The sequence below is a fragment of the Procambarus clarkii genome, chromosome 52 (assembly GCF_040958095.1).
Source record: "Procambarus clarkii isolate CNS0578487 chromosome 52, FALCON_Pclarkii_2.0, whole genome shotgun sequence".
Lineage (NCBI taxonomy): Eukaryota > Metazoa > Arthropoda > Malacostraca > Decapoda > Cambaridae > Procambarus > Procambarus clarkii.
The window spans coordinates 26,510,007-26,527,933 of NC_091201.1; the positions used below are offsets into that span (position 1 = coordinate 26,510,007).

At 39.2% G+C, this 17,927-nt stretch overlaps 1 protein-coding gene across 2 annotated transcripts in view; it reads left to right on the top strand.

Annotated features, from left to right (window-relative positions):
- Positions 1 to 17,927, top strand: part of LOC123763622 (post-GPI attachment to proteins factor 6) — a 36,147-nt gene that overhangs the window by 4,772 nt on the left and 13,448 nt on the right. For both annotated transcript variants that reach the window (XM_045750859.2, XM_045750856.2), the window contains exons 4-14: positions 1,498 to 1,702; positions 2,621 to 2,763; positions 3,994 to 4,137; positions 5,553 to 5,689; positions 7,521 to 7,758; positions 9,794 to 9,986; positions 10,255 to 10,466; positions 11,607 to 11,755; positions 13,238 to 13,416; positions 15,629 to 15,796; positions 17,697 to 17,789. In XM_045750859.2, coding sequence (XP_045606815.2) covers positions 1,498 to 1,702; positions 2,621 to 2,763; positions 3,994 to 4,137; positions 5,553 to 5,689; positions 7,521 to 7,758; positions 9,794 to 9,986; positions 10,255 to 10,466; positions 11,607 to 11,755; positions 13,238 to 13,416; positions 15,629 to 15,796; positions 17,697 to 17,789 — 1,861 coding nt within the window. The remainder of the gene's footprint in view (positions 1 to 1,497; positions 1,703 to 2,620; positions 2,764 to 3,993; positions 4,138 to 5,552; positions 5,690 to 7,520; positions 7,759 to 9,793; positions 9,987 to 10,254; positions 10,467 to 11,606; positions 11,756 to 13,237; positions 13,417 to 15,628; positions 15,797 to 17,696; positions 17,790 to 17,927) is intronic.

The window sequence follows — 17,927 nt, forward strand, 5'->3', positions numbered from 1 at the left end:
GTGATAATTAAACTCTAAAAATCAGGATGACTGCATTGACTCGAGGATCAACATGGGCAATAATTTACTTTTAAGGGTTAAGTGTAGAGGAATGTACTATTTGATGGTCATTCAAGATTGGATTGAGAATTCTTGCACTGACCTAGGCTAAAAATTAAAGAGCATCTGTGGAAATCTGGATATTGCCTAAAAGAGTAACCAAGTGCTCAGCTCGGATAGGAATGTTTCATTTACTGTACATACAATGCTTTTTATATATATATATGCCTGCCATTTTGTTATAAAAATTTTAAAGTTAAATGCTTTAGGGAGTAAGGATAGTACAGTATTTTTTATGTTATGTTCGGTGATTGATTTATCATCCTTCAATAGAACTTTAGAAGTTAGGATTTTGCATGCAATTTGAGCCTTAATATTATATTATTATTATTTTATTAACACTTTCGCTCACCCCGCGCGCCACCCCTCGACAGGGCGATATGGGCCCCAGCGTGTCACGGAAGCGCGCGTTAATTCCGAAAAGTGTATACTCTCTTCAACTTTGTCACCTCAATTCTCCTTCTACGAGAATAAATTTGGTATCATTGTGTTCGCAATAAAATTCTCTACAGCACTAAATGCATATAAACTCCAAAAGCCCGGCTAATTACCCGCAGCAAACAGAGAAAGTGCGAACGAGTTACCCGGGAGCGCGCAAACGGGATAAAATGTTTTCACTATTTTCACTCTGGTCACCTCAATTTTTGTCCTAGGTCTTTCATTTTGGCCTCAATGGGTTCGTAATAAAATTCTCTAGAGGAACATTAGCATATAAAAAAAAACACCTGGTCACGCTCCAACCGCCGACGAGTTGAAGACGGGCCACGCGTTAGCCGTGAGTGAGCGCTCAGAGGCCTTCCTACTACACTCCCAATTCCCACCCTTTTCAAGCCTTTCTTTCGCAATTTTCTTCCTGGAAGGGCCTTGTTCATGATTACTATCCATCGTGGAGTAAGCGTAGATAGTTTCTAAAGCCGCAGTAAGAAATATAGCCACGGAAAATAGCCGAAATGTTCACACGTTTGAGATGCGAGGGGAGACGACATTGGTCACAACAGTGGAGCAAAGACAATGGGCCCACGGCGTGTGCCAAGCCGCCTGAGGGCCACGAGGCTCAACAAAGGAAATGGGAAGACATCGGCGCACATTTTAAAACCAGTCCCCAAAAAATCGGATACAAACCTGATTTTTGGCGAATTTTTAAAGTGGATGACGCAATGCTGCGTCATCCCCGGCATTACCGCCAGTAAACGGATGACGCAATGCTGCGTCATCCCCGAGCGAAAGTGTTAATAGTAAATAATTGGTTCAAATAAAATAAAGTATTATAAGTTTATTATGAATATTTTCTACCAACATGCTACATTACTGAACATCTTAACTGCAAATAGTTTTAATTCTTATGACCTGCAAGATATTATTTCATTATTCATAATATAAGCTATTTCCTATTTTCAGTTTCCTGCAAGCAGAGAGTTATCCTGTAGTGAATCCTGATGGTGCAGAGTATCCACCTGGACTCTGGGTGAATCGTTCCCAGGTGTACGAGGTGTCTCTACGTTCAGATTTGAAACCCTCATATTTATCCGTCCAAAATCCTGTGGCTGGTGATTGGTTTATGGTTGCGTTTATCAATGAGACTTCCAACCGAATCACACAGGCAGTATGTATGAATTGCTGTTATGTTCTTCAAAAGTGTATATATAAGTGTATATATGCAAATGGAATGAGCTTAATAAGATTGAAGAGTACTGTATAATATAATATATATATATATAAATAAATAAAAACATACACACACAAGCACATCAACAAACTGGAAAAGGTGCAAAGACATGCTACTAAGTGGCTCCCAGAACTGAAGGGCAAGAGCTATGAGAAGAGGTTAGAGGCATCAAATATGCCAAAACTAGAAAGCAAGAAGAAAAAGAGGTGATATGATCACTACATACAAAATAGTAACATGAATTGATAAAATCGATAGGGAAGATTTCCTGAGAGCTGGAACCTCAAGAACAAGAGGTCATAGCTTTAAACTAGCTAAACACAGATGCCGAAGAAATATAAGAAAATTTACTTTCGCAAAAAGAGTGGTAGACGGTTGGAACAAATTAGGTGAGAAGGTTGTGGAGGCCAGGACCGTCAGTAATTTCAAAGCGTTATATGACAAAGAGTGCTGAGTAGACGGGACACCACGAGCGTAGCTCTCATCCTGTAACTACACTTAGGTAATTACACACACACACACACCTGGTGCATGTGGGCTCGTGAGTCTGGTGTGGTATCTAAAATTTGTAAAGTTCCAGAAGTGTAAGCCAGAATTAAGCCAAGAGGGCCCTCTCAGAAAAATTGCTAAAAATATGCTAAATAATATGGAACACACACATACGACTGTACAGTATATCTGCGAATATCCCAGTGACCAATTGAACTGTAGGACATGCTAAGTCATTTAAGTGAAGTTGGTTTTTACATTTATATACATACATTATATAAAGTACTGTACATACATGGTTTGTAATTATTTTGTATGGTTGGTTACACAGGAGAATAATGGATTAACAGGTGTTTTCTTGTCTAGGGTCTTTTTCCATCCTGTCACTCCTGGCTGCAGGCAGAGGTGACATACCAGCAAGAAAACAACATTGTAACTGTTGTGCCTGAAATACATTCCCACCAAGAGATACAGCTCTACCATAACATTGAAAATACTCAGTATTACAGGTTAGTGTTTAACATACTGTATCCTTTAGGAAGTAAAATACAAGACCAAACCCCATCTCTCTTTCAGCTATACTGTATATATTTTTTAATTCAAAATGATGTTGATAAATATTGTATACTATTTTAAAGCAGCAAATAAATTGTTTAATTTTAAATGAATTTTGTCACTCAAAATTTGCACCTCAAAACTATCAAGGTGCCATTTTGGATGGCACCTCAGTAGCTACTCTTAGCTTCATCCAGTGGTAAGTCCCCCTGGACTCATCTGTCCCCCTGGCAGACACAACAGGCTCCTGTGACCATCTTGAACCACTCGGAGCAAGCACATTTTCGCACCAACTTGCTTCCTTCATTGACTGGTGAGCAAGTTCAGATAATAAATCAGCACACTACAGAGGAACTGCCCTGAAAATGAATGTTGGGAAATATTAAAAACTTCCTCTGAGAATGTTTGGTTATTAGCAAACCACCAAACAAAATGTATAGCGGCCTCTCCTGTTTAACTGCAGGAGGGGGGGCTGAGCTCTTCAAGGCTCTGGCAAGCCTGTCTCCTCACCAAAAGTTGAGAAGCCCAAAAGACTATTTAATAAATTAGATGGAAGAATGGGGTAGGAATGGGAGCTACTGAGGTATCATCCAGAATGGGGCATTTCATTACACTCAACACTTTTATTTCTGGGGAGCTTCCTCATTAGTTATTCAAGTGTTTTCATTTCCATCCACATCTTCAAGGAAAATATAAACAAAAACTTAAGCCTTACAGAATGGCTGTTATCAAAGTTGCTAGCTTGCTGTTGTGCAAAAAAAAAAATGGCTTGTATAATAGAACATTTGCAAGCAAAAAGTAAGGAAGGGAAAAAAAATATCCAAGATTTACTGGTTTTGTGCACATTTGGAATGGGTGAGATGCATTGGATCTATTGATGAGATACACAGTTGGCTGACTCTTCATGTAGGGATGAAGAGTCTCATGATCATGTTGAATGGTTTTAATATTTGTGGCTTCACTTATTGGTTTACATAATGTATTTTTTTTTATTAACTCAGTTCATGTACACATACATTTACGGGAGTCATGTACACTCCCGTAAATATTGGCTTACAATACACATTCATATTTTTTTTAATATTCTGACAAAACATGAAACAAATTGCACTGAATTGACTCAGGGTCCCTTAAATTTCATGTTGTTCCTTAATGACTTACTGTTACTGCTCTCTTCCCAATAGATTCTATGTACCATCATCTACATGGTTGGTTGTTGTGAATATCAGCAACTGTGTGGTTCTTCATGATGGGGATACTCCTTCGTGTCCTGTAACTGTTGGCTTTAGAACGCGAGCACTGCCAAACCCAAATTCCACCGATACAGCGTAAGGTTTTTATACTTTGTTGAATAGAGCACCAAGGGCTGACAATGATGTAAAGTAGCAACAAGTTAAGAGAGTAGGTGAATTACATTTTGTCTACAAGGGCAAGGCATCGGTCTCTAAAGTGTACTGTACTCTTAACTTGGTGTTTCTGTACATTCTTTTTGTTTTACTCAATAAGCTAGACTTTTAAATTTGAGATACATAATGTCAAATGAATGTTCTATCATCTTACAGAGCACATGTAATAAAGTCCAGTACAGTATTTGAAATGCAAGTCAACTACAGCTGTTTTTACACAACAAATAACTAGCATAAATTCAAGGTTTATCCAAGGAACTTTCAACTTTTATGAACAATCCCTCAGTAGGTTCTCAATGCATTTGCTCTAGTACCACAGACGGCTACAAAACTACCAGAATTCTGGACTTACACAAGCCCACTGTGAACACCAGTACCAGAATTTGGCGTGCTCGTAGAGGTGAGAGGAACATGAAGAAGAAAGATCAACCTCATAACCAAGAAAAACTACCCAGAAAGGAGGGTTGCAAACTATGTCTTAATGAAAGGAAGAAATTATAAAAATAGGGAGTACGATAGGTTGCCTATTGTAAAAAATAAATGAAACAAGCATTAGTATCCTAACCATGCCACCAGGTGCATATCAGGTCATTCAAAGGTTTTACCTGCCCAGTGCCCACCTGCTTAGATATCGTCTCTTAGTTGCTTCTTGTCATCATGGCTCTCTCGCTTACCTATGACTTGGTTTATGCTGCTTACAACTTTTAGAGATGCAAGTCAGTGATTTTGGAAACTGATGAACATTACTGTTACATCTGTTATTAAGCATGTTAGATTCAAGGGTTGTTTCATCCAAAGGTGTGCGACATTTGTTGTTGCTGGTGGCCTATCAGGGTCATTTGGGGCAGCACTTGAGCATGTTGGGTGAGCCACTGGATTCCGTGGGTGACCTGAGGTGTGATCTGGTGGCACTGGGATACTTGCACTCGATTTGTAGACATCGAACTAATTACCGCTTCTTTTATTTCCGTATTTTCTTTCTTTCGTCAAGCGACATAGTTTGTTTAGCTTCGCCTGTAGTTTGTGGGGAGTTTTAGTTAGTTTTGAGCTTGATCTTGGGTCCCCCATACTCCTCTTGCCTCAGTGAGCACACTAGATTCTGGTCCTGGTGTTCAGTAGCCAGGCCTCAATGTGGTCCTGGTCCTCAATTCTGGTCCTGGTGTTCAATGTGCCAGGCCTCTGAACACGTTCAGAGGCCTGGCACATTTTTGATGGTCTCTGTGGTACCACCTCCAGTGCACAGTGGGGGGGGGGGCTACTGAGGGTGTCTTGGAAAGGGCATTTCATTAATATTATATTTGATGCTTGATTTTTCATTTTTTATTTTTTATTGCCAGTACTCACAGGTGTGATGAAGTTGAGGGCAACACGTGTACCATGGAAGTAGTGCCTGAGGAGGAAGCATGGCATTATTTGATGCTTATAACACCAGTTGGCACTTCGGTCCAACTCAGTTTAGCTGTTAAACTCTATTGTGAGTTATTACATTTTTTTTTTTAATATCTATATAGGGATATTGAATACTCTCACTACTCATGTTAATAGTGCACAATAGTGTGGAGGCTTGATTTTATGAATTTTGATTTAACAACCCAGGAGTTGGTTGCAGAAATTTGCTACAAAATGAACTTGTTTTCACGAAATAGGTTGTTTTGGAAAGAAAAGAAAAGCCTTAATTTATGTGCGTAACTTTACACTGGCATAAATAATCACATTTATTAAAATATATTCTATTTTGATATCTTTAGTAGAAAATCTTAATAAAAAAGATAGGTTTTTTTATGAATGTTTAACTGTATTGTCTATGGTGGATAATCCCAATTATATATGGCCCATTCCCATTTGACTTGGCCAAGTTTCTTACCAGGAATGTCTATAAGTTAACAAATTTCCAATTTTTCTTACCACAACCCCTGTTACTCCCACTGTTTACCTGCTAATTCCCACCATTTACCTGCTTGCTTACACCATTTATACCCTTAGTTTACTCTTACTCCCACCGTTTACCCTCACTCCCGTAAATGACGGGAGTGAGGGGTAAAAATGCCTTGAGAATGATGAATAGGAATTCACTCGGGTTATCCAAAGATTTGGAAAACTGAAATTTGGATTACAGAGCTCTTGCAGATCTTGCACTTTTGATTGTAGACAAGGGGCCAGATTCACGAAAACACGCAAGCACTAACGAACCTGTACATCTTTTCTCAATTTTTGGCGGCTTTGTTTCCAATTATTAAACAGTTAAAGAGCTCCGAAGCACCAGGGGGCTGTTTATAACAATAACAACAGTTGAATGGGAAGTTTTCATACTTGTAAACTGTTTAATAAATGTCACCAAAGCTGTCAAAGATTGAGGAAAGATGTACACATTCATAAGTGCTTGTGTAAGTGCTTTCGGGAATCTGGCCCAAGATCTATAACCTTTAGATAACCTCATCATGGGTGGAGTAAAAGAACAAATTATGTAGTAATTGTGGCAATGTATATGTTGGAGAAACATTCGGAAGTTTACTTGTAAGGATATACTGTAACAACATAATTAGGCTTTTTTTTTTTTTTTTTTTTTGCCAAATCTGTTAGGGGGTTACCTTGAGGTTACCTTGAGGTGCTTCCGGGGCTTAGCGTCCCCGCGGCCCGGTCGTCGACCAGGCCTCCTGGTTGCCGGACTGATCAACCAGACTGTTGGACGCGGCTGCTCGCAGCCTGACGTACGAGTCACAGCCTGGTTGATCAGGTATCCTTTGGAGGTGCTTATCCAGTTCTCTCTTGAACACTGTGAGGGGTCGGCCAGTTATGCCCCTTATGTGTAGTGGAAGCGTGTTGAACAGTCTCGGACCTCTGATGTTGATAGAGTTCTCTCTCAGAGTACCAGTTGCTCAGTTGTACCAGGGGTAGCAATGCATGTGTTGCAGAGACCAGAAGCATTTCCTCATAAAATTCATGGATGCTCAACTCATCATTAAATAAGAACACAACTGTAGAAGAAAGTGTATGGAATCTTCAGCCATCAAACATTAAAATACCATAAAAAAAAAAATAAAGGAATATCAGTTTTGCAACAAATCTTTTTGATAAATTTCTGAAAGAAATATGCAAATTGTGGTAATTCCTCACCTTTCTGACCTGACTTTCACCTATTCCACCTTGCCTTCCTTTAAATAAAATACATGCAGACAAAATAATATTGTTACTAATAGTCTGCTCTCAAAATTGCTGTTTCTCTCAACAGTTGTTGACATTTGTCTGCTCCACAGTTATTGAGGAGCTCTATCTTTAAATAATCCATTTTTTTTTTGTTGGATCAGTGTGTGATGCAGTTGGAGGCAGTAGTTACCATCTCATAAGTAAGATGAACCTGAACCAGTTGTGTCCAGAAGAGAGTATAGGAGCATTGAACCCTTCATTTCTCAACTACTCGACCAGTGACACAGATGATTCTGTCAATGCGTCATCTGTTATCAAGGAACAGGTACAGCCTCGTCGCATTCTCTTCATGCCCGCTCTCAACACCAAGCAAGACATTGAGGATAGCTGCTGGCCAAGGTAATGCTTACCATGCACAATTTTACTGTGACAGATAATGGGGATAATATGCATGAGGCCTTGGCTGTAGTGACATGATACATTGTTTCTTAACATAATTTGTTAACTAATTTTTATAATTTAATTTGGCTTTTCTGGGAGGGGCTCCCCTAAGTAATTCCCCAGTGCTTCGGGGGTTAAGGCTTTCTTTTTGTTGGTCCTTGCTGCTGGTTGTCGGGTTGGAGAGCGTTATTGTGTTCTTTGGTGATGAAGTTTTTGTTGTGTTTGTCAAGGGAGCCATGATGACCAAACCACACACCAGAAGATGAAGAGACAACGACATTTCGGTCCGTCCTGGACCATTATCAAGTAGATTGTGATATCGAACTCAATTGACTTGATGATGGTCCAGGACGAACCGAAGTGTCGTCATCTCTTCATCTTATGATGTGTAATTTGGCAGTAATGACATTTCTGGGGTACTCTCGCTCTCTTACATTTTGCAGGCATACCAATAGGACCTGGTTGTGGTTCACTGCTTGCTTGTCTTACAAAGAATCTGTCTATAGGCACTTGTTTTTTTCCTACGTTTTAACACTTGTCTGTAGTGAGACATCACAATGTCTCACTATGAATGATCTCTTGTCTTTCCTCTATTGTCATCCTCACAATTATTTTCTTAGGTTGAACTTTACCACTGACTTTCTTGGAACCCATGCTGTGATATATAATGAGAACTTTTATGTTCAGAAACCAAAAAAGCACAAAAACATTCTTCACAAAGAATTCAAGCACGGTCGTCTCTAGGCGGGAGACACTGGTAAACTAAAGTGCGCCATGTGCTCAGTTGGCCCATACGTGTATCAACAAACTCGGGCACCGAGGCAAACTTCGAGTACCGAGTCAAATTTTTTGAAGAAATTGAGCTCGAGAACCAAAAAATTTGAAAACAGGGACATTCGAAAACCGAGGTTCCACTGTATTTAAGGACACAATATGAATTATCGCCTAGGCAAATTGTTAATGGTGCTGCTGTCTATGCCATATGCAAAATGCATAAAACAGTCTTGATTTTAAGTGGACTTGGTATTATCCTGTTGATATAGTTCTTATGATTTTATTTAATTTAATTTTAATTTTGTCTGCAGCCCTTGTGGTGTAGTGGTTATAATTTAGAATGTAGTGGTTTATTTAGAATTATAAATCTAAAGGATATTTTATTTTGTTTTTCATATTACTGCATTTATAGTGGTCCTTGTTATGCTATACTCTACAGAATTGGCCCCGAGGGACAGCACTTTTACATTTTCGAATTTGTTTATATTTTTGAAGTCACGTAGCACAACGCATTTCTTTTTTGGGTATACAGTACCACTAGTTGAAGCCTTTGCTGACACATTCCCAGTGCTTTTATAAATCATAGTCAACAGATTTTAATGAAATTGTGTGATAAATCTATGGTGTGACTGTGAGCAGTTAAAAAGCAAATAAAAAATTCAAGGTTGTCTTTCTAGAGAGATTGCCACCCCAATCATACATGCTTCTAGTCGGCCTATCTGGGAACTATGGGGGTACGTCCTCTCTCTCTTGGATCAAACCTCATGAATGTAGTGGTACTGTATGGATGAGGATCACACCTCATGACATGACCTGAGCATTGGTACATTTATAAACTATGTGTGAATTGGGTAATACTGTACTCGATAAACATGTCAACAATTTACAAATAAGGTACTTTTCACTATGTTATGGAGAAGATGAGTCTGTGGATAACGTACCTGCAAATTGTACACACATTTATTCATATGCAATTTATATAAATTATTATATAAATTGTGTATGAATAAATGTGTGTATACTCTACAGTTTACACTTGATAACATGTTTGTTGCATTTTAGAAATCTCTACCTATGGTACATTTTTAAGCAATATGTTATGAGTTTTAGTGTCGAGAGAGATTTTGACGACAACCTTTAAATTTAGTATAGTGCTGTGTTTGGATTCACGTGAAGCTTCTGGAAGATAGGCCCCATGATTGTTGTTCTTTCATTTCAGGTATAATTTGGTCAAAAAGACGTTTGGAGGGAACTTTGTTTTTGAATATGACTTGCCACCTGATGAAAATGGGTCTGTGCCACTTCTCTTAAATATCACCAATGCTTCACCGACACTACTTGCTTTTCGTCTTGAGCCAATTATAGATATTGGAGGAACACTTTCTGTTGAACTGGCCATCTCTCCATTTATGGTAAGTGATGAGTATAATTTAATGTTTGTACATTTGTGTAGTTGTATGTTTGAGTATGTTTCGAGGCAGTGGGGGAGGTGGATGGGTGCTGTATGTGAAGTATAGGGTAGGTCCTTGTGTATGATTGAAAATTTTATGCTTAAACTATATCGGTCAGTTTTGCATTTACATGTTGTCCTAGAATATCTTAAATTTGTCTGAGATGCACATTAAAATCACAAAGCCAAGCTAACAGGTACAGGGTACATATAATAATTATTCATTGCAGAACATAAGTACACACAATTTTAGTGTAGCTGGATGTGTGGCTCTTGGAGTACGTGAGGCACCAGATGCAAGCGGTCAGTGTACTCGTGGCCACAGTCTACTAGTCAACACTTCTAGTCTGAATGATGCAGCTACAATGGTCCTAATACCTTTCCCAGAACCTGGGCCGTGGTACCTGACGCTTATCCCAGCATGTTATCTTACTAATACCAGGTTTGTTTTTACATTACACCTGTACATTTCTTCTGCATGAAGTGCAAAAACTATATACAGTACAGTAATAATAATGACATTCATCATAGTTGCTTATTTTTATTCTCTTTTTGGAGCCTCAAGGGTAACATTTATTCAGACTAATATGTACTTGAGTATGTCCTCATCTAAAAATTCTGGCTAACGTTTACATGAGGTGACTAAATTTATCGCGACTATTTACTTTTTTGCACATAATTAACAAAATAATACAACAGCAGCTTCAAAATATGTATCATATTGCTCTGGACTCAATCCAGATTCACAAAGAATCTGGATTTCTAAATAATTGCCCCCTCTTTTTGGATAGGCTCTCTTGGTAGCTCTCTTTACTCATGGTATTGGGACTGTAGGAAAATAAATGTTGGACATCTCAGACTTCTGTGAAAATTGCGACCTACAGACTGCTCCTGCCTTCTAGATCAAGTCTTCACACAAGCAACTCTCAGAACTCACTCTAAGTATACTCCAGGTATACCTTTTCACACTGTATTGCACCTTCCATGAGGTGGGAAATGGGTGAGGATCAGAGATCAACCCCACTACAGAAGTGAACTTGCCATGAAGATTATGAAAGGCATCCCAAAGGCTGTTGGCAATTTTTGTACTTCGTTTTCATATGAACCATGGAATTTTATGTATTGTCTTGCCTACTTTTCTATTTGCTTTCCCAGTGAGGGTGATCATAACAATCCCTTGCTCTCTGTGCATCTGTGTTAGGAAGTAATTTCTGGGACTAGGCCCCTGGTAGGCCTAAGACTGATGTGACTGGAAAGTTATCTCAACGAGTTAGCTTCACAGTCACCTGGGATCACCAAGAAAAGGGCGTTTCATTACATTCAACGCTGTTTATTTTTTCACATGAAAAATTGTATATTCAAATGTAAGGTATCTGTATGTAAATGCAAAAAATAAAACTACAATATATATATTTATTTTCCAGTCTCCTATGACTGCTGTTTTGGAATTTTTGTTTATACTCATAGGGAATAGATACATATTGTTGTTTTGCAATTAGAATTATGCATAGGCAAGCCTCTTAGGCACTGGTATGAAAAAAATCATTTGATTTCACTCTGTTCTTTTATTTTTATTTTACAGTGAAATGGTGGAGTGTAGTGTGAATGACACGACTGTGGTGTTCAGCGTAACTTCAGCTTCATGTCTTCAAGGAAAGTGTGGCAGATATGGTTCTTGCTTCCAGTATATATCTGGGGGATTCATTTTCTCCACATGTGTTTGTGATGCAGGTTAGTTTCTTTTAAAAGCATGCCTTATACCCTGTATTACAAACATTACACTTTGAAATCGTGATGCATTTTACTTACAAATTCATACCATATTACCAGCCTGCCAGCCTTTGGCACCTCACGAGGCTCTTAAAAACATGAACATCTACCAGAGGCCAGTACCAGAAGTTGACACCCTCAACAGAGGCAAAGGGAGTCTAGGGATATGTAGATCAGCCCAGGCTGAAAGAACAACCCTACATAAATATTGTGCACCAAAACAAGCAACTGTATGGAAATCATCAGTAACCCTGATGCAAACTATATCTGGTCTCTTCCAGAACCAACCACTAGTTAGCAATGCTGCTCACCACGAGATGGCAGTCCCACTAGTACCCTACTGCTATTGAGGCTTTACAACCCAGCTAAGCATTGGCTTTCCATTTTGGACTGTTCTGTGCAAGGACTTGTGCTGCTGCTTGTTCATTTCAGCTTCATATCCCTATTTGTTCGGCTACACTGTTTTGTAACTTTTGAGTCTTTGTTTGCCTCAACTGCGTGTGGCTACATGTATCTTCTACAGGCGTTACTGGAGTTGCCCCTGTCTTTGGTAAAGGTTATCTTCCTTGAGAGGGGTTAGGAGTTTGCCCTTTGTGTTTTCTCCTCTTGAAGTACCTCGACAGAGCCTCTTTGTTGTTGTGGGCTATAGTACCAATACTCTAATGAGGGTGCTGTGGTTTTTTTCAGCTCTTAGCTCCTGTAGAGGCTTATACGTACCATCCTTTACTGTGTGTTCTCAGGTCGGGGATTGTCTTGAGTTTATAGTCTGTTTCGTAGCATCCGATCTCCCAGCTGGTTTTCACCATATATTGTTTCCGGTGCTTCCCTGCAAGTTGCATTTCTGAAGGTATTATGAAGTGTTTTTCTCAGCCTGCTCAGCCTAAAATTTGTGCCATTGTAGTGGACCATGCTTGGTGAGTCATCTTAATCACCAACCTATGCTGCCTGTCATTTCAGCAAATTCATTAATGCCAGAGAGAAATTGGCTGCCCACCAGAGAGATGTCGGCTACCCACTACAGTATTTTTAAAGTTCCCTGCTTTAGCCAACTATGTGGAAACCATTAGATACCTATTCCAATTCAAGGTGTTGAGACAGCAGACATGTCACAATAAGTGTACCATTCTAAAGAACACTACTTCTTCAGTGATCATATGTTCCTCTGCTGACTTGCATTTGAAACATGTTCTCACAGCAAGTAGATATATTAATCATCAAAACAATAGAACATATGGAATCTCTTATCCACAGGTAACTTTAGCTTCAGCCTGTTCCTGCTAAAAATGTAGCTTCTAAATAGGCTTCTGTGGTATAAAAGCACTTAACTTGCAAAATGAATATTGGACTGTTAAGGATAATCCTATTGAACTCTTAGTTTTAATTTAAAAAAATTAACTCTTGAATATAATTTGATTGTGATAATATTTTAATCTTTTATGCCAGGTTACCGTGGATGGGGATGTACGGACAGTTCTCAGGCTACACCGAATTGGGAGCTCCTTCTTGCGACATTGTTACTCACATTGTCTAATCTCTTCTTCCTGCCAGCCATAGTCCTTGCTGTAAAGCGAAGATATTTTGCCGAAGCCATTGTTTATGCGTTCACCATGGTCTTCTCTACGGTAATGTAGTACTGTACTGTTCAGTATAACTTAACTAGTCTTTTTTCTATTTTTACTTCCAACATTACTCATTTAGGTTTAAATATTAAAGAGGAATAATATAATGTATATTACCCTATGAGTCTGTTATTACAGTATGTTTACACTATACTAATTACATTATTTGATGTTAAAGTGCACCACTTGTATGTGAATCAGAAAACAGTAATTGATAACTTTGGAAATGTGTTATGTTTCTATAAAAATTGGAATCCACACCAAATTTCCTTTTCATTAGTTTTAATTTTAAAATTATTATATGTTGTGTTACAATAGTACTATATTAACAAATTGAACTCACTAGCATGGGACTAAGGGGGAATCATTTTATATATGACATTGTTAGTGAATCCATCTTCGATAAATCTACATGCAAGCAAGTTTCGAATTTCCCACTATTTCACCCATTCTGGAGTCTAGTCCTCAGTCCAGAGGGCCTGTTCTTTTTGGGAAGTTGATATTCTATATCCCCTTTTAAGTTAAAGGTTTTAAGTTGAGGTTAAAATTGCATGTTCAGATGTGCCTTTACTTCAAAGACTTTGCAGTCAAATTTGGCCTTATCCTAACCTTGTTTGGGTATGCTGCTGCATTCTTTCTAAATTGCAGATAACGCTTTGTTGTCTATTAGGAAGTAGACTTCCTCTTGTCACACTCTGGTACTGGACGTGACTGTCTTTAGTGTCTTCCTTTTTGGGCCCCTCCTTTGCTTTCTTCAGTATATCTTTGTTAGCTACTGCCCTGTACCCTGATTTTGTCAGTGCTGTGCTGATTCTGTGACCAGTCTGTGAATAATGCCAGGAGCCCAGTTGGAGATCTTGGATCTGTTTGTTTTTCTCTTTGAGCTTTTAAGAAGTTGAATTCTACTGCATTCACTGGATTCATCCCTCGAGTTGTTCACAAGCGCATAGCGTCTCGGTTAAAGCTTTGTCTCAAGCTGCCACAACAAGGTTTGTGATTGCTGGTGTTGCAGCAGGCTTTTTTACAGTAAAAGAATTAGAGATGGTTTGGATTGGATTGGATTCATGTCCCTTTATTCTGGTGTTCAGCACTGTCTTCATTAGAATATTGCCTCAGTGTGGTTCAATTTGCCTACAGAGGGCGCTCCAATCAGTCTCTTCCTCTGTAAGTATTATGTTCTCTTCTTCTTCCATCCTCATGCAGTATTAGGCTGCCCTGTTTTATGGCCTGCTTCAAGCAGATGTTCTGATTGGTCATAAAGCTCAGCCAGCCCATTTCTCTCATACCCATGATGTTTGGAGATAAGCAGTGCTGGCAGCTCCAATGAGTCTGTTGTCTGTTGATATTCAGCCTACCCTGTCTGCTAGGATACTAGGTTTCTGGTGCACCAATAGGGAAGGTGGAAATAGTGTAGTGCACTATCTCCCTTTTCTTGCCTGACCTTGGCTTCAGTCATTTAATTAGTACCGTAAGTGTCTGCTGCTTCTCTACCAGGTGATGAGTCCCTGTCTCCAATGAATCCCACCCTCCTTTACTATTATTCCTATTTATGTTTTCAGATTTTTTGTTTGGTTTCAGATCTCCTCATTTGAGGTGCTGTGGGAAGAAAGTGCTACAAAGCTACTGAGGGGAAACCCAAACATAAAGCATTGAGTGTAATGCAATTGCCTTTACTAGGTTTGGGCAGATTAGCTTGCTGTTCCACTCTGTCTCTACCTGCTTCCTTGTAGCTGTTCATTACGATAGGCTGGCAGTGGCCCCTCTGCCACTTGGGGATGGATGAAGAGGGGGGGGGGGGAGTTGCTGGGGTCGCTTATTGAATAATTTAAATTTGTTGGTAGTTCGATTGTTTTTTTTTTCCACCCCCCGGGAACATTTATAGGAGGGAGTGTTGGTGTCTTGTGGACACCTTTCATTGCATTTTTGGGTGGATTACCTCAGTTTTGGGTTGATCTCTGATCATTATTTACTCCACACCTCAGAGAAGGCAAAAGGAAGAGGTAGGCAATAAGTTTTCACTGGTACCTAGCACTAACTAATCTGAACGTTTAGAGAGTAATTTCAGGGAAGCTATTGAGGCCGGGCCCAGAAAGTCGTGTTTCATTACACTTTGTGCTCTATATTTTTTTTTTTTTTTTGTATATGTAAATTGACTTTTCTAATAAATTTCTCAGATTGTGCAACATATGCTCATAAAGTTGTATTCTTCTTACAGTTCTACCATGCCTGTGACCAGGAGGCATACAACTTTTGTCTCATGCGCCTCAGTGTCATGCAATTCTGTGATTTCTACTCGGCCATATTTTCATTCTGGGTAACTCTCATCGCGATGGCAGATCTCCCACACTCTCTGTACTCATTCCTGCATGTTGCTGGTGCTCTGGTAAGTGAAAATAGTATGGTTAGAGCATAGTACTTATACAGTATGTATCATTAGTTTTAACCCTGGAAACACAAACTGTAACTGTCTATTTTCTGCTTGTTACAGCTTGTAATAAAGTTGTTACATCTTGGCTTAACGTGTTTATGACGTATTAGAACGTTGTTACAACTTGCTATATTGGTTGTTATAACTGGTTAGGTGTTAAAACTTGTTCGAACGTTGTAGCAACATCGTAGTTTCAGTGTGTGGCGGGAAGTGCCATGCATATGCCTAGATGGGGACTGGATTTTATTTGCAGTAAGTTTCCAGATGTTCTTTATCATGGCATATTCTTGTTAATTTCATTGTCAACCTGGAGATTCAAATTGGCTTGGTTGGTCCAACACACTTTTCTTTACAAATTTTCCAAAGCTCCGTTGATGCTCCCTGAGCTAGTGTCCTTATGGTGCCCTGGGACTCTTATATCTGCACTAGGCTCTCTTGATCTTGTCGTCATGTCTGGTTAATATCTTTGCAAATGACCTCGTTTGTAAAAAAAAATGGTAAAGAAGACAGTGGCAAGTCTAATTCAAGTCTCTACTGAGGAATCTGCTCCCTATAGCATAATAACAGGGTTTAATATAATGTAAGGCCTCTTTATACTGGAATCCTTGGGAGCTCCTTGAGATACCCACTAGTACAGCTGTCAAACCTATGGTAACACACTAGGCTTTAAAGAGTCACAAGAATCTTTCAGAGACCAGTACCAGAATCTACTCCACTCAGTAAAGGGAAAGAGGAGTTTGGGGCTTACGGATTACCGTAGTAATACCAGAAAGTTACTGTGCCCCGAAACAAGCAACTGCATGGATCACATTTGCAATGCTGAACCTATGTAAATAATCACTACCAGGCAGAATTACTGGCTGGTACCACATACTTGTCACCAGATGGGGCATCTGACATGCCAATCCTGTCATTCACACAGCATTTCAACACTCAACCACAAACTTACAGGAAGTAGGACAGGATAGGAATGGGCAGCACTGGGTCAAATGACCCACTGCCATGCAAGCACAGTGCTGCTTAGGCATACTGATCAAGTACAAAACCATGAACACCCTATTAGAGTGCCAAAACCCATGAGCCTGAATGTTAGCCAGTGACATACTGAAACTAGCGAAGTGGCTATATAATAACCAGAGACTGGTTAAACAATGGAACCTTGCAATGAGATAAGGTCTCAAAAAATAGATTGATTTAGTTGGATTTTGATCTTTGCTAAGCCTAGATGAGATTTGAGTAAGTTTCAGGGGGGATAACCTATCTACACTGTCTCCCTGCTCCCCAATTGAGGTAGTGAGAATTCAAAATGATACCTATGTTGATGGGGCATAAATAAATATATCCTGATGTGATTATTAGTGAATTTAGTGGGCACAACTACATAGTTTGGGAAGAAACTGAGGCAACCTTTCAAACACAAATGCCAAAACTACATTGAAATCATTATATGTAGCCTTCAGCTTCTAGTTTCAGACAGCTTCTAGTGTGTGTTGAGATAGATAGAAAAAAGTTACATTGTACAGTATTGTTTGTTCTTGTGCTGATTTTAGAATAGAATGTAATGCTGTGCTTAATTTTTCCATTACAGTATACAAATTTTTTTGTGGAACATAGTCACCTTAAATCATACCTTTTGATAATTTACATTTTGACGATTCCGAGGATCAACGTCCCAGTGACCCGGTCTCTGACCAGGCATCATTGCTAACACATTTGATTTGATTGTTTCATGGTTTCAAAAAAGTTTTCCAGTTATTTATCAGAAAAGAAGGATTGACTCGTGTTAATAAGACAGTGCTATTTAAATTTTACTTATTCGCATACAAATTGAATGTAATGTTTGCTGTGGTTACAGATTGTTGCCCTCGGAGTAGAGTATGACCGGACAGGGTTGTGGGTGTTTGTTGTCCCTTCAGCCTCGGCATTCTTTATCATGGCATCGTCTTGGGTGAGTGTTGTTTTTATTTCCAGGATTATTTTCTGAGCTAAAGCCCCCCCTTAAATCTCTCTTGAGATAGAGCTGTATGATAAACCCAGTGATCTCTTTTCTGAAGTTTTCATGTTTCTCTCTGTGGGAGATTTGCCC